We start from the raw sequence: 16,498 nt of genomic DNA, 5'->3' as shown, positions 1-16,498 counted from the left end.
GAAAACAGCATAGGATTGAAGTCATGCCACCTAATAAATTAGGTATCGTGCTATGTCCTGCTTCTTTTGTGTGTGTGTTTAATTATGGATCAATACAGCTGCTTATATGTTCAGACTCTTCTTGGGGCCATAGCAATAGGCAGTATTGCCTCATAGGCTGCAGACACACTACACCTTTAAAGAACATTCCACTCCGCTCCCCGGACACTGCTATTTACTCCTCACAGAGTTTCATGTCTCAGCAACAATGCTCAGAATTATTTGAAGGAGGAAACATGGGCTTTAAAGATACTGTATAATAGTCAACTATACTGTATACAGTATAATATACCAGGTAAACTATGGTCTGGTGATGGCACATCCCCTCCAACAGGTGGCAGTACAGCACACCAGTAAAGAGTTGGGCTAAATACAGTGGTATCTTGGGTTACATACGCTTCAGGTTACATACACTTCAGGTTACAGACTCCACTAACCCAGAAATATTACCTTGGGTTAAGAACTTTGCTTCAGGATGAGAACAGAAATTGTGCTGTGGAGGCAGCAGCGGGAGGCCCCATTAGCTAAAGTGGTGCTTCAGGTTAAGAACAGTTTCAGGTTAAGAACGGACCTCCGGAACGAATTAAGTACTTAACCCGAGGTACCACTGTACATTTTAAATAAGAGAGAAGCAACTGAATGAGAGAAGCAAAAAAATTAAAATACAAAGGAAAAAATTGGCACGGGCCAAATCAGATGTAACATTTTGTATTGTTTTGCTCTTGCCTTTTAACCGTAGGTGATTGAGCAGCAACCAGTCATTGCTGTTCTGCTTTAAGCATACTGTACAGTGTTAGTGGCGTAGAGTTTCAACACCCAGTACTGCCTCCATACAGCTGCACGCTTCTGCCGCTGTGGCTTCTCCATGTGAACCAGGAAGTGATCTCTTTAGACAATGGAATGACTCTTCTTTTCTTATCTCTGTGGCTGTGATCTCTTGGGTGACGCGGACACCGTTAGACAGTTGAATGCTCATGCGTAGGGAGTCCGTTTCCCTCCCACCCCATCCCCTCCACACGGCCCCAGGCTTTGGCAACCTACGCTACACCACTGACCTAAGTACACTTCCTCCAAACATGGAGGCTCCGTTTACCCATCATGGCTTATAGTAATGATTCTATTGGATCTTGTGCTTTTAAAAACTAAAATAGACTGGGCTTGTTCCGTAGCTCACAGATTCCTGCATGTATACTCCATTTTTGTGCATGTGTACACTTGAGTGGGATTTCTCATGTCCCCCTCCCACTGGGACAGACCTACTGACATTGCAGGACTGTGCCCCACACCCAACCTCATGTTTAACTTGCCTATGGATGAAATAGGCAAAATAGGAAGCTAAATTAGCCACCCTAAATTAGCCACCCGTGTGTGTGTGTGTGAGAGAGAGAGAGAGAGAGTATGAAAACACTAATTGAGGGAAGGTGGGTAGTAAACACCATTACACACTAGTTTGTAAACAGGCCCACGTGTATACAGACAACACAGATAGTAGATGACGTTATCGTGCAAAGGTGTGTACAATTGCAAACCACCATGTACAAAAGCAGACTCTTGCGGGGGGGGGGGAACAGCCCCTGTGCATTCATAGGCTATGTGTGTACACAGGCTTAAATGGGAACCTAAACCAATTTGAATACACATTAAACTTAGGTGCAGACAAGCTCTAGAATGCTCACAATGTTTTTGTGAGGAGGTTATATATACAGTGGTACCTCAGGTTAAGTACTTAATTCGTTCCGGAGGTCCGTACTTAACCTGAAACTGTTCTTAACCTGAAGCACCATTTTAGCTAATGGGGCCTCCTGCTGCTGCCGCACCGCTGGAGCACGATTTCTGTTCCCATCCTGAAGCAAAGTTCTTAACCTGAGGTACTATTTCTGGGTTAGCGGAGTCTGTAACCTGAAGCGTATGTAACCTGAAGCGTATGTAACCCGAGGTACCACTGTGTGTGTGTGTGTGTGTGTGTGTGTGTGTATAATTTATATATATATATACACACACATATTGCTGCAGGCAGGTGGGGAACTAGAAATGAAAATGGTAATAGGTAGTTTAATCAATTCCTATACAACGGTTAGATAATGCTGATCAGGGGCTTATGAAGTCTTCCAAATGCAGCAATCTCCCTGCCTGCCTTCCTACCTACACAGAAACACCACAAGAGTTTAACCACACCACTGAGCTCTTAGGAAAGGTGATGCATAGCAAAGCCACAGGAGACTGAGCGCATTCTTTGGCTGACAGACTCCTGCAGAAGTCAAGAGATGGAGAAATAATAAATACTTCCCTGCTCTGGCTTGCAACTTAAAACACTTCTTGTAGCTCGGAGGAAAATCTAACTCTGGAAGGTGATCTACAACTGAGGTTGACTGGAGTGCTGATTAAACAGAAAGGAGGGTTTTTCCCCCAATGCTTGTTCCAAGAAGAGATGCACAACAGAGCATTTCCACTTAGGAGAGGAGGGTGAACCTTGTCCAGTTACCACGCAGTCAGGAATGGATGCCCTGGCAGAGCCAATGAGTACAAGAGGCATAGGGTGTGCAGTGCCCAGTTGCTGAAGGAGGGCAACATAAGGAACCCAGGCGGTGGAATGGAGAGGACCTCAGAAAGCATCCAGACCGGGGCATCCCATCTATAAAGCCACCTGGAGCTTTGATCTGCTATACAAAGGGTCCAGCTTTCTTGGGAGAAAAGGTACTTGGTAAGATGAAAGTGTTTACTGACTCTAATTTATGTTTATTCATTTATAGAAGCCTAAGTACATGTAACGGCATTTGTGGAGATGTGTCCCTGTTGCCTCATTGACTGCCTTGGTTCTCCCTCCCTCCCTCCGTTCCTTCTGCTGCCTTCCCTATCTGAAATGTAGATTGGAATCTCCTTGGGGCATGGCCTTGTCTTTTTGGAAAGTGCCATGTGCATCAACAGCATTGCATAAATCATTTGCCTGTTTCTTTGAATTATTTGGCTTACACTTAAAATGTGCTGCATAGAGAGATGATCAGCAATTAGCTGAGCAGTGTTTAACATGTGAGTGTGATGATCATGATGATGATGATGGTAGGGAACTGTAGGCAGACAGACTGTATTTACTTTCTTAAAAAAAGAAACTGCAGTTGTAATTCTATATGCGCTTACCTGGGAGTAAGCCCCATTGATCGATGAGGGTCGGTTGTGGGGGAGTGAGAAGTGTTCCTATTTTCATCTGAGGAATGTTGGAGAGTTTGAAACCAGGCTGAAAGCCCCCATGGTAGAGTGGGATATATAAATTATAATAAACATGAACTGGAACTACAGTTTTAATGTGCTTGTGGCAAGTTTCCCTTAGTTATAACAAGCAGGGCTTCTTTGAAGATACTTTATTAGTGATGCTAATCAATGCTCCACGGCTGAACAACACATGAGTCTTCCCACAGCTTAGACTTGCTAAAGCAAGTTGGACAGATCCTACGAAGAGAGACCTCTTGTCAAAAGAATCTTTCCAGGTAAAGGTTCTGCAGTTCTGGTTTTCAGAAAATGGAAATCTTGGCTTTGTGGAATACAGCTGATCATAGTATCACAGGAGAGTCTTGCGCTTGTCCAGCAATCATCCAAAATCACTCTTGAGTAGCTTGTTGAGCAGCTTGTGGAAGCGCTTCACCTGAGACTCTCTGCCAGGGTACATCTACTGGATGAACTTGCACAGTGGTTTCATTGAGTACACCTCAGAGGTCTTCTTCAGCAGCTTAGATTGTGTGGCGGTTATGTTCCAGGGATGGCACGTATATCTAAAAATGCATATACTCAAACTGTGCCCGTGTGAGCATCACCCTTCCAGAGCCTTGCCGGCCTAGGGGTGCTTATGTGAGATCTCTCGAGAACTCAGACAGCCCTGCAAGATCTCATAAGAGAATCACTGAGCACACATGCTGAGTGCCTTGCCTGGTAAAGAAGGCAGAGAATTTAAAAATGATTTTGTGCTGGGTTTCCCTGGTTTGTGGAAAGAGCTTTTAAGCTCTCTGCCTTCCTTACTGGACAAGGCCTGCTCAGGACTTGGAATGGCTAGCCTGGCTGACCCAGCAAGTTTTAACCCCCTAGGTCAGTAGATCCCAAACTTTACCAGGCTACTGATCCCTTGGTTCCATAAACTCATCTCAGTGCATACTATCCTACCCTATAAAAAGCATTATTCATAATAGTGTTTTCCACAACCCACTAAGGAAGATAACACAATAAAAGTCAAAATAGTAGCAATTATTTACACATTGAACTTGATCCAATGATAGCACTTTTTCAAAGTCTGATAGTCATTTATACCTTCAGTGCCCCCCTGCCCCCCTCCTGCCGCCTGGCTGAGGTGAATTTGCTGCATTACTGAGGAGATGGATCACTCTCACTTCCTGAACTGAGAGTAAAGGCAAAAGAGTGGCAGCTGGGGAAATGCAGGGGAGCTGCCTTGTTCTGTCAGACCACTGATCCGCCTGGCCCAATATCAACTGCATCTTGAAGCTCTGCCGTTCTAGGGGGGGGGGTGGACAGGACCAAGACTCATCAGATGTTTTGTTTTGCTTTGTTTTTAAGGAGACTCAAGTAATGGCCACCATCACCAGCAAGGCTTCCTGGCTGACAGGTGCCTAGACTGCCCAACAGATTTTGCAAAGCCCCAAGAAAACCTTAAGCACAGGCAGGCAGTTTTGCAAGAGGATGCTTAGGCGGATGACGTCATCACCACAAGATGGCGGAATAGCTTTTCTCTCCCCAACCCCAGCACTCACAGATGTTTACATTAGATAACTCTAAATATTAAAAAACACTTATCAAAATAGTGAATTCTATCTGGACATGTTACAGCACTCATAATTAGAACAAAAACGGGTGCGGTTGATTTATTTTGTAAAGAGATTTACTGCGGTTAGAAGGGGGTAAATGAAGACGTCAAGATCTCTTCAGAGATTGCTTGCCACAGGAGAAAGCAAATGGCTTAAGCCACTTTTAACGCAGTTGTAACAGAGTCGGTCAAGACTGGACCTAATGGTCAAGGGTCCCTTTACCTTTTTTAACATAAAGAAAATGGCTGCCCTCTAAATGGGAAGGATTTCAAAGAGATCAGCGAAAAGAGGAGCAGAGAAGGCAACTTGTACTGTAGAGCACAGTCCCGTGTCTCAATTCAGATGGCTTCACAGCAACAGCCGTCAATGGCAGTTACAGCCCTCCCCCTCAGCACTCGCCATTTGTGGCAGTTGGGAAAGCACTGGTCCTTCCAACTCTGAGATTTGTTCAAACACAGCGCAAAAATCGAGAAAAGGTGGCAAAGTACTGGTAATAGATGCTGTTTTTGTGATGGAGATTCCTTTAAAACTTAGATCAGATATAATGAAAGACTGGGATGAAACTTTTGTTGCCCCCTTAGAAATCAGCTCAGAGAACTCACAGAAGGAAAAAAGGAGCACTGAATTCTCTCGCAATACAGTGGTACCTCTGGTTACGAACTTAATTCGTTCCGGAGGTCCATTCTTAACCTGAAACCGTTCTTAGCCTGAGGTACCACTTTAGCTAATGGGGCCTCCTGCTGCTGCTGCGCGATTTCTGTTCTCATCCTGAGGTAAAGTTAACCCAAGGTACGAATTCTGGGTTAGCGGAGTCTATAATCCAAAGTGTTTGTAACCTCAGGTGTTTGTAACCTGAGGTACCACTGTACATTGCTGCAAATCTTTCTGGATTCTCTCACAATATGTTGCTGTTACCTCTTTCTGCTCTGTGTGCAAACACAGCTGCACTTGCTGACTTTTCCTCTCTTCTCCACTCCAAAAAGGCACAAGATAAGAGCCATGTTCTCTTCAGCTAAGAAGCAATCCTTCTTCTTAATACAGCTGAGACCGTAAACCTGTCATTTTTATAACCAGTCTTGTTCTTTTCCCACGACGCTCCAGTTCCTGGATTCCTCTGTTCCTGTTTTTCCCCAGTGAAAAACATTGACAGGGTTTTAGGTGTGCTTTTGCCTCATCACCAGAGGGCCCCTGTCAGCCTCTAGATTTTTCCCCCAAGTGGCACAGACCTACCACAAGCATGCCACCAATCTCACCTTCTAAGATTTGACTTAAGGAAAATGGGTGCGTGGCCCAATCAATAATAATAATAATAATAATAATAATAATAATAATAATAATAATAATAATTTATTTATACCCCGCCCATCTGGCTGGGTTTCCCCAGCCACTCTGGGCAGCTTCCAACAAAATATTAAAATACAATAGTCTGTTAAACATTAAAAGATATGTGGGAAACAGCCAATTCGTATCTGTGAGTGCATTGCTTAATGACAGCATCCTCAGGTGTGCATCTCACAGCCCAAACCATAGAGAGAATGCCCATCTCATTTCACCTGTACCTGCCCATCTTCTTACATCCAGTCCAGGGGACAGCATTGCCTACCAGCTTCCTCCTCCTCTCAGGCTGGGTATACACCATACACTTAAATCACCCCCAAAAGAAAGCTTCCTGGCAACTGTAGTTTGTTAACAGTTTGGCGAATTGTAGCTCTGTGAGGGGAACTACAGTTCCCAAGATTCCTTTGGGGGGGTTGTGCTTTAAATGTATGGTGTGCACATAGCCCAAGTGTTGCCTTTGTAGATCTCAGCAGAGGAGAGGATGGGGGCAAATTAGAATTAATTGGCTCCTCTCATTGGCACTGACTCCATCTGCTATTGGTCTTCTTGCCTTCTGCTGCACCATTCCCAATGGGCACCAGCCACCCCTGGAGGCAAGGGAGCGATAAGTTTCTCCTTGACACGGTGCAGCGGGAAAGTGGTGTATAGTACTCTGTTTCATTGGAGGTTTTAAGCAGTGGTTGGAAATGTATATTGATCCTGTAGTTTGACAAATACTGCAGTTTGATGCATTCCTGTCAGCCAGGAAGCTTTGCTGGTGATGGTAGTATTTGTAAAACTGCAGGATCAATATGGATTGTGGCTAATGTTGTGTCAATGTGGCTTCAGAAATTAGCAGTGGGAGTGCAGTGGATGCAGAGTAAGCAGTCATATGAACATACCCAAATAACTTTGTATGAACATGGATTAAAGACCAATCACTGGAAAGTCACTAAGTGCACAGTAAATAGGACTGTGAACATAGCCCAAATTTCCAGACAGCTATCTTCACGAGATTGGCATTTATAAGAAATATGCTCAAATGTCCCTTACTGGCAGAATCACTGTTGTTGCCTCTAAAGTTCCTATCTGTTTGTTTGCTTTTCTGTCCTGCTCCTCATTAGGGAACAACAGGTTTTTGCAGGGTTTCAAAGAGGGCTAGTGTCAGGTGCCTGGTGATGCCCCAACACCCCAGCTGCCCCCCCCCCGACCCTGCTCCTCCTCCTCTTCAGTCACCTGTCCTTTCTAAAGTGTGCAAGAAGATCAGGGAGAAAGAGTAACAGCCTCCATTTCCCTTGCGTTCTCTGTTGGGCAGTGGTGCGTACTGGGTCCAGAGGAAGAGGGTAGCAAGGGGGACAACCCAAGAGGAGGGTTCTCTGAGACCATCTTGCCCAAGGGCTCCCCAAATTCTGGAGCTGATGCAGGCTCCAAAACCTCCTTGAGAAGAGAGACAACAGTGGGACAAATGAAATTAGTGTGAGTGTCACAAACAATAGTGCTCTTTACATACAACTTTGAGCTCTTTTTACAATATTGCTTACATTTTCTGGTGGTGGCAACTGTTAACACAGAGATCTCTGCCCCACAAGCCCTTTGCGGTGGCAGCCTTTGGAGAGCTGTTCCGCTCCTGCCACCTGCTCTCCTGTCAGAGCTGATGCCTGCCTGCTTTCCTTCCATTTCAAAGGTCGCACAGAGAAAGCCAGGCACAGACTCCTGGAAAGTCCCAGCACAGATCAAGCCAGCGCTGAATCTCACATGGTCTTCTTTTTTCCACCACATCCCCCTACTCTCCGACATGCCATGATTCAACTTTTGCAAGTTTCTGTGGTTCTTCTCTTGCAAAGGCTGTTACTTTGTGGTTTTAGCTCTCCAGACATCTGCTCTTCCCACAGACTCTCGCGGAGATCAACATTCGGGCTGATATTGTGCAACTCTTTCAGATCAGGTGAGGAAATCGCAAGAAGTCAGCCAGGTAGGTCCTTCCCAAAATTTCATTTTACAGCAGTGATTATGACAATCCTGCATTTGAAATTTGTAGTTGGAAGCAAGGAGTAAAAAGCTCTTTTGATGATTTTTTTTTACATGAAAAGTGTTTGAATACTGTAAAACCAACATTAAAACCTTATGAAGAAAATTGCATTTGATAATTGCACATTTATCTGGGAAGCTGCAGAGTACAGTGTGCTGCTTTTGAGAGCCTTTCTAAATAATCCAAGTTCTCTAGTCAATAAATGTGCAGTAATTCATTGCAGGAGAGTGAGATGAAATTGAGAGAAAATTTCAGGGATCTCAATAAGTATTTAAGGCCTTTTTTGAATGTTACACTAAGTTGTGGTTTAGCTTTATATGAACAAGCCTGTTCAAGCTTCAGGTGTGCTCCAAGGAAGAACACTGAGAATGTACTGGAGTAAGAGAACAAAAAATCCTGCTTTCGATTTTAAATTAATGACAGTTCTCTGTCAGAATCCATGGAATAGGGATTACCTTAAATCAGGAGTGGCTAAATTGACCCGCCAGATGTTGCTTTCCTTAACTACATCTCCTGTCATCCCTGACTATTGGCAATGTTGGCTGGGGCTGATGGAAGTTTGAATCCAACAACATTTGGAAAGCCACAGATTCTCCATCCCTGGTTCAAACTACAGATAGCTCAAACAAAGCAGGAGCAAACCATGGTTTGTGATCCTGGTTTGTTCACTAACCAGAGTGCACACAATCCAGAGTTTGGACATAATAGGGAACTCTGGTTAGTTTAAAATGCTTCTGATCTACTGAGCATGCAGGAGGAGAGATTGTGAGGTAAGGAGCATACATGTTTTGAGGCTCAGGCAGGCTTGTTTATTTAATACTAAAACATAGCTGGGCGTTATTCCTGAAGCAGCCCACTGTTTTTTAAATGCTCGCTAATGTTATCTCTCATTGGGTGGGATTGTAAAGAGTGGAACAGCTCATTAGCAGAAATGCTGAAAATGTCTGGCCTTTATCTAATTCTTATCTTCTGTAATATAGAAGGCTGTGTACACATGGCACCTTTAAAGCACATTTGAAGTACATTAATTCCCTCAAAGAATTCTGGGCTTTGTAGCTTGTTATGTTAAGGGCTGCTGGGAATTGTAACTATATGAGGGGTGAATTACAGCGTCCAGAGTTCTTTGTGGTGGTGGGGATGTCCTTTAAATGTGCTTTAAATGTATATTGTGAATGCAGCCTTACTCCCCTTTCTTCTATCACTTTTGCATTTCACTTCAAATTCTTGGAGGAAGGACAATGAACAACACAATGTCAGAACATGGGGTTTCAGCTGCAGCCACACAGTTTTTTGCAAAGTGTGATTCTATCCTATGCAAGGTCCTCTCTCCTAATTAGAAAGAAGGTGAATGGATGTTGATGTGCTAAGATGGAGCTTTGGTCTCAATGTTTTCTCTTTAAAAGTGGCTAGCAAGAGACTCCCAAGAAGCTCAGAAGCAGGGGATAGCCATATCCTGTTGTTTGCCTCTAAGAGCCAGGAACTGTACCTATACTTAGGGATGGAAGAGGAATTCAATTCAGTTCACATTTGAAGCTGAATCTATCAAATTCACACTTTCCAAAACAATATGAGAACCAAAATACAGCCATCATTTGAAATTCACACTTACCTGAATTTTGCGATGCACTTCTCCAACCAATGTTTTAAAAAGAGAGTATGTTAAGGGAAAGTGTGCATAGAAATGAATGTGTTAGTGAAAATAACTTACCAAAATACATTATATTAGGAGAAATTGCTCACCAAAAGGGTGTAAATTTGTCACAACTACATGGAAAAAGGTGTTATTAGGAGAGATTTACATTAAAATGCTGAATATTTTTCTTGAAGACTTTTTTTTTTAAAAAATCACATATTGCTACAAGAATGTGGAGAACTGAATATAAGATTGCAGAAATGAGAAGCTGTGGAAACAAAAATAGACAGAGACTTCCTTCCCTAGCTATGTTGCCTTTGAGTGTGGAGGTTTCCTTTAGCTGTCATGACTAGATGTTTCAAGGAGTTATGCCAGGTAGCCCAGGTTTACAAAAATCCAAAGCACAGACAAGAATCTATCCAGAATGCTGTGTGCTTGGCAGAAGCAAACATTAGAAAACAGGAGCTAGCGAAAGCAGATGTGGTGCTGTAAGAAAGCTCTGGAGGCAAGAGGTTATAGGGAATGTCATGTACTTGCGGACCCTAACCCAGGGCTTGGAATAAGGCTTCAAAGCTCATTTAATTTAGCGCTATTAGTAGCATCAAAGGCTGCCTAACTTCTCTTTGCTAGATTCCCCCCCAAAAGGGTTTCTAAGGGTATTCTAGTTAAAGAAGTATGCTTGTGAAAACAGGAAACATGATGGAAACAACTTCCTCTTCAGAAAGAAAACGCCTTTTAGCACTTCTGCTTCTATTATATCATTGTTTTGGTTTTCCCATTAGCTGCTTTATACACAGGAGTACAGAGCATGTCGCACGCTGCTAGCTTTAAATGCGCAAACAGTTCACTACATAATGTCATGTGCATGCACTCAGCCTCAATAAATAACTTGCTGTTTTGCATAACCATGCATGTACAGGCAAAGAAACATATAAATGAAATGTATGTCTTGTTTTTAATCTTTTGAAAACAGTGTAGATGCACCAGTATAGTGCATGAAAAGATGAAGAGGCTTTGCTTCCCCTCATGTTCTTAAAAGGCTACAGTGCTACACCTGTGCTGTTACTCCATTGTGGAGGAGTGGGACACTTCCAGACAACCTTGTTACTGAACATTCATTCTGCCTTTTTCTTTTAACAAAATGTATATACCACTTACTAGAGCAAAAGACCTCTAAGCAATTTACATGATGGTGTAGCAGGGGACAGCAAACTTTTTCAGCAGGAGGCCAGTCCACTGTCCCTCAGACCTTGTGGGGGGCCGGACTATATTGGAGGGAATGAACGAATTCCTATGCCCCACAAATAACAAAAGCACACCTTCTACTCATGTAAAAACACCAGGCATGCCTCACAAATAACCCAGAGATGTATTTTAAATAAAAGAACACATTCTACTCATGCAAAAGTTTTAGATTTAGAAGGTGATTGGGCTGGATCTGGTCCCCAGGCCTTAGTTTGCCTACCCATGGTGTAGAATGTTTATTTACCGTAAAATACAACAAATCCATTAAAAACTAGTTACATAATTGTTCAAAAAAAATCATTAACATACAAATCCCAGGAAGCATCCAATGATGTAAAGAAAAGGGAGAAATGTACTGCAAAGGTGCTGGATAGGATTATTATTTTATCATTTAATTAGCTCTTTGCATTTTGGCTCAGGTACCTTTTGAAAGTGCTCCTAGTTTCTTTACAAACTGCTTAAAATTCTCCATTTCAAAGATCTTGCAGGACAAAAGTGCCTCAGGATGACTTTTGAGCGGTTTGTCAAACTTAAAGGCTGGCAGCATCAGCCCCGCCATGTGGGAATCCCTCGCAGATGACCACAGTGCCTGGAGACAGACCACAGTAGTGACCAGAGGAGAAATGACCACTGGGAGGACTGCAGAGAGAAGAAATGCCATGGTGCATCTGCAGCAGCACAACCAAATGCCTTCATTTGCCCCAGCTGCAACAAAATATGTCTCTCCTGTATCAGTTTCAGCAGACACTATAACTCTCCAACAGTTTGACTTCACCCTCAAAGGCGCACTCCTCCATTGTCTCCCAAGACAGCCAGATGACAACTTGAAAGGAAACAAAGAAGCCTTTGAGCCAAAACATGCTGGGCTAATTGAATAATAAAATAGCCATCCTCTCCAGCATCTTTGAGATACATTTCTCCTTTTTTGCTGTGAGGCCTAACAGAAGACACAAATGTGACTGAGTACTTTTGTGCAATTCTTTAAAATGCGGTTTTGCGTTTAAAAAAAAAGAAGAAAAAGAAATAAAATGCAGTATATAGTAAAACAAGGAAGGAAGGAATCAACCAAGGAAACTATGCAGCTAAAAAGGGCAGGGTGGGGGTGGGGGTTTGTAGATAGAACTTAGTAAATACAGGGTGGAGTTGAGCAGAACAGATTGATGGCATTTGTACATTATTATATATTTAAGTTCTCTCATTTCCAACTCTCTTGCAGTTGCACCATAAATACTGCAAAAGAAGACAACACCTTTTTGAAGAAAGCTTGCTCACTCTTGAGTTCACCGGCATGGAGAAGTGCAAGAACACCACGGCCGGCACCTCTCAATGCGGCTCCAGTGCAACGCCCATGGAATGCTACATGGTACTTGACAATTCAGCTCAGACTGTCATTGCCGTGCTCTGTTACAGCGTTGGGAGCCTTTGTATCTTGGAGAACTGTTTGGTGCTATACCTCATATTTTCTTCCCCCAAGATCCGGAACAAGCCTTCCTACCTCTTCATTAGCAGCCTGGCCTTGGCAGACACGCTAGCCAGCATGATATTTGTCTGTAGCTTTGTCAACTTCCATGTTTTCAATAAGATTGATTCATCAAAGGACATCTTCTTGCTAAAACTTGGAGGGGTCAACACGTCTTTCACAGCCTCCCTCGGCAGCCTGCTGCTGATGGCCTTTGACCGCTACATCTGTATCCTCAGGCCGACAGAATACAAAGTCCTTGTCACGAGCAGAAGAGCTGTGGTGGCCCTGGTGATGCTGTGGGTCATCATCATGCTAATTGCTTTCCTGCCGTTGCTGGGATGGAACTGCTGCCACCTCAGCTCCCCCTGCTCCGAGCTGTTTCCTTTCGTCGACAACAAATATCTCTCAAGCTGGATTGTCTTGGTGGCCATCCTTCTGGCATTTATTGTCTATGCCTACATGAATGTTCTTTGGAAGGCCCGCAAGCATGTGGTGTACATGGAAAAGTACTACATTCAAACAGGCCAGCAGAACACAAAGGTGAGACTAGATGTCACACTTGCCAAGACCTTAGTGATTGTCCTGGTGGTTCTTGTGATGTGCTGGTCACCAGCCTTGGCTCTCATGACTTACAGCATCTTTGCCGAACTAGACGACTCCGTGAAGCGAGCGTTTGCCTTCTGCAGCACTCTCTGTCTGGTGAACTCTATGGTGAACCCCGCTATCTATGCCCTAAGGAGTAGGGAGTTGTGCTCCTCCCTGAAGAGAGTCTGCTCCTGTTTTGGAAGACTGCTGGGTGTATCTGAGAGCAACCCAGAAGTGGAGAGCACTCAGAAGTCCTGCCCAATCGAAACCATTTGCGATTAATTTGTCGCCGGAACAGGGGCAGAACTGATGAAGGTCTGCACTCCAAATGGCGTCAAAACTTATACATAGAAACTGATGTTTTATACTTTGTTTGATGGGACTCTAGAGCTTATTTTCTACATGAGTTCGACTTGCCCTTTGAGTATGGTAGCAGTTTTTCGGTTGCAATGATTTCCCAGTTTATAGATCAACAGGAACAACTCCATACAAACCATCAAATCACCAGCAATGGATGTCAAGGACAGTATGAAACCAGGGCCATTAAAGTGGTCCACCTCTGGAACAGACTATCAGGTCTGACCATTTGCAACAACAGGGTGGCATTTGGAGAGTTTATTTGTTATTTAATAAAAAGTAAAGTGGGAGCACTTCTCTACACTGTGCAAACACAAACTCCAATTATTGTGGGCCAGGATTGGACACAATCAGGGCTACTCAGATGTCATATTTATGTGGCAGAGCAGAATAAAGGCAGAATGTAACACTTTGGGAGCTGACCTTAGCTGAAGAGAGTTTGGGAGGCTAATACACAAATAAAGAAATACCGTGTGCAAAAATTGGCTTCCTAAGAATCTCTGCTTTCATTTTGTGTAGCTTTATTTAATTAATAAAAGGTATCTAGTTCTTATGATTGAAAAAAAATTATGCTTGGCAGTATGTGATAAATTTGTGCAGGCATGTCTGAATCCAGAGAGAGGTCTACATGCAATTTCCAGTGGTTGTGGGCAGAGCCTCACCTTGAATAGTTTCCTGTCCCTCTTCATCCACAACAAGCAACAGCTGGAACGAACTACAATGTGCAAAACAAAAGAAAATTATGTTGTGCTGGCTGTAGACTTTTCTGTTATTTTTAGTACAGAATCTAAACCATCTTACTTCTTGATTCCTATACTTAAAAGAACACATATTAACTCCTGCTTCCAGATTTCCAGATGAAGGATAGAAAGAGATAACCCTTCTCATCAACAAATGACCAAGGTGGGCAGGGAGTGTGTGTGCAGAGTTGAGGCTTAATGGGTGTCAGGGGAAGACCTAATGGGCACCTTTGCTCCCTGGGGCATCATGTTGGTGCCGCATGGCTTAAGGTGAGACTTAAGGTGACGGAGAAAAGAAAGCTGCTGCTTTGCACATACAGCTTTAAAAAAACTGCTTTAGTTTTAAAAAGTTTTTTAAAAAACCTTTTTAAAGAACCTTTCTGAAAACAAGTCCAAAAGCAAAATAAATGAACAGTCAGGTTAGTCCCCCCTGTTCAATTGGCAATCATGTGTACATGGGCTGGTTGTGAATATTTGATATCCAGAAAGACACAAAAATGTGACCAACCTGCAGTAGTCCAGCCCATTTTGACCCCTACAATCTCTATCCTCTCATTCAGCTCCATGTGTCTCCATGTGTCTTATACAAGATGCCAGGCAAGTTAAAACTGATTACCTGTGAAGGTTGCACCCTTCAGTGGTTATCGAGGGATGAACTGGGACCTGGGAGACCAGAGTTCAAATCCTCACTCAGCTATGAAGGCTAACCTACCTCACAAGGTTCTTGTGAGGATAAAATGGGGGAGGGGAGAACCATATACAACAGTTCCTTGGAGAAAAGGTTGGTTATAAATGTAGTTATATTAAAATAAACACGAGTAGCATTTACACACTGCCCTATGACACTTGCCAGAACCAAGAATTCATAGTAATGTCACACTTGTCATGGCTGAAGGAGGAAGCAGTCATGGCAGAACCAGTCATGTGGAGCGTCAGCCCAGGGGTAAGCAAAGTTAAGCAGTAAATCAGTTCCCCCCCCCCAAAAAAAACCAGGCTTCATGCTAACTGTGTGAGAAGGAAGAAGAGCCTGCTGTCAAACCATTTGGATCCAGGTTGCCTCCAGCTCTACCAGTCTGACTTTTCTTTAAGATAAGCTGCAGAAGAGACCAACCAATACAACCAGTTCGGCTGGCAGATATGACCTGCCTTCTTAGTGATCATCCTACTATAGTGGTACCTCAAGTTACAGACGCTTCAGGTTACAGACTCCGCTAACCCAGAAATAGCACCTCGGGTTAAGAACTTTGCTTCAGGAGAAATCGCGCGGCGGCGGCACAGCAGCAGCGGGAGGCCCCATTAGCTAAAGTGGTGCTTCAGGTTAAGAACAGTTTCAGGTTAAGAACGGACCTCCGGAACGAATTAATTACGTAACCCGAGGTACCACTGTACAACTATGAAATTCCCTGATCTGAACAACAAAAAAGAGACACTGCACATTCTTTTGTAATTCATGAAAATCTTTAATAAAAACTATTTCAAAAACAAAACAAAACAAAACCCCGACTATGAAATTCCCTCCTGGGATATATATATATATGTGTGTATATATATATATATATATATATATATATATATATATATATATACACACATATATATATATATACACACACACACACATAGGCACTGAGGACATTGTTTCAGATGGCATTGGCACAGAAGTTGTGTGTTATAATAGTTTTAAGGTTTATGTGCTCTGAAATGGTATTAGTAAACCAGCTGGATTTTTTTTTATTGCTACTTTTATTATTATACTTATGTATGAGGAAGCTGAGGCAGGATACATGATTCTCCCTATTTTTTAATCCTCGCAACAACCCTTCAAGCTAGGTCAGGCTATGAGTTCGTGATCGGCCCAAAGTCATCTAGTGCAGTGTTCCCCAACCTTGGGCCTCCAGCTGTTTTTGGACTACAACTCCCATCATCCCTCGCTAGCAAGACCAGTGGTCAAGGATGATGGGAATTGTAGTCCAAAAACTGCTGGAGGCCCAAGGTTGGGGAACACTGATCTAGTGCATCTAGTGCTGAGGATTTGAACTCGGATCTGGTACTGCAGTCAGTGCATCCGGCTTGCCTTTGGAGCTACCATTCAGAGTTTATGCGACAGCTTTCCCCCCCTTTTGACTGTTGGTACGCCTTTCTATTTTAACCTCGTATGGAAACCGCCTTGGAAAAGACTTCCGTCTAGCGAGTCTTCTAAAAAAAATGAAATACTGTACAAGCCACACCGCCCACTTCCTTTCTCGAGACCCAAGTCCTTGGGAGACTGCTGGAGTTCCGCTTCTG

General features: G+C 43.3%; 1 protein-coding gene and 1 long non-coding RNA gene across 6 annotated transcripts in view; both read left to right on the top strand.

Annotated features, from left to right (window-relative positions):
* Positions 1–453: 453 nt before the first annotated feature.
* The window catches only part of LOC310767995, a 135,422-nt gene continuing 119,377 nt past the window's right edge, over positions 454–16,498 (top strand). The window contains exon 1 of the long non-coding RNA XR_014551153.1: positions 454–640. This is a non-coding gene — a long non-coding RNA (uncharacterized lncRNA). The remainder of the gene's footprint in view (positions 641–16,498) is intronic.
* CNR2 (cannabinoid receptor 2) lies at positions 2,120–14,222 on the top strand. 5 transcript variants are annotated; one of them, XM_083625572.1, is made up of 3 exons: positions 2,120–2,733; positions 8,054–8,133; positions 12,285–14,222. In XM_083625572.1, exon 3 carries the CDS (start codon positions 12,357–12,359, stop codon positions 13,395–13,397), a length of 1,041 nt encoding a protein of 346 aa, XP_083481698.1. In that variant the 5' UTR covers positions 2,120–2,733; positions 8,054–8,133; positions 12,285–12,356; the 3' UTR covers positions 13,398–14,222. The 5 variants fall into 5 exon arrangements, with proteins under 5 accessions (XP_083481698.1, XP_083481696.1, XP_083481695.1 ...); XM_083625570.1 differs by lacking the exon at positions 2,120–2,733 and adding an exon at positions 2,920–4,645 and having other exon boundaries at positions 7,846–8,133; XM_083625569.1 differs by lacking the exon at positions 2,120–2,733 and adding an exon at positions 5,095–5,320 and having other exon boundaries at positions 7,846–8,133.

Source organism: Podarcis filfolensis (genome assembly GCF_964270895.1).
Source record: "Podarcis filfolensis genome assembly, chromosome: 8".
In the NCBI taxonomy this organism is placed as follows: domain Eukaryota; kingdom Metazoa; phylum Chordata; class Lepidosauria; order Squamata; family Lacertidae; genus Podarcis; species Podarcis filfolensis.
This window is presented reverse-complemented; position numbering and strand designations above follow the sequence as displayed.

Excerpts from the sequence above, each read along its gene's own strand:
- CNR2 (XM_083625568.1), top strand. The coding sequence starts at position 9,363 with ATGCAGCCTTACTCCCCTTTCTTCTATCACTTTTGCATTTCACTTCAA. Across the intron at positions 9,510-12,284 it reads GTGATTCTATCCTATGCAAG|TTGCACCATAAATACTGCAA; the intron begins GTCCTCTCTCCT and ends ACTCTCTTGCAG.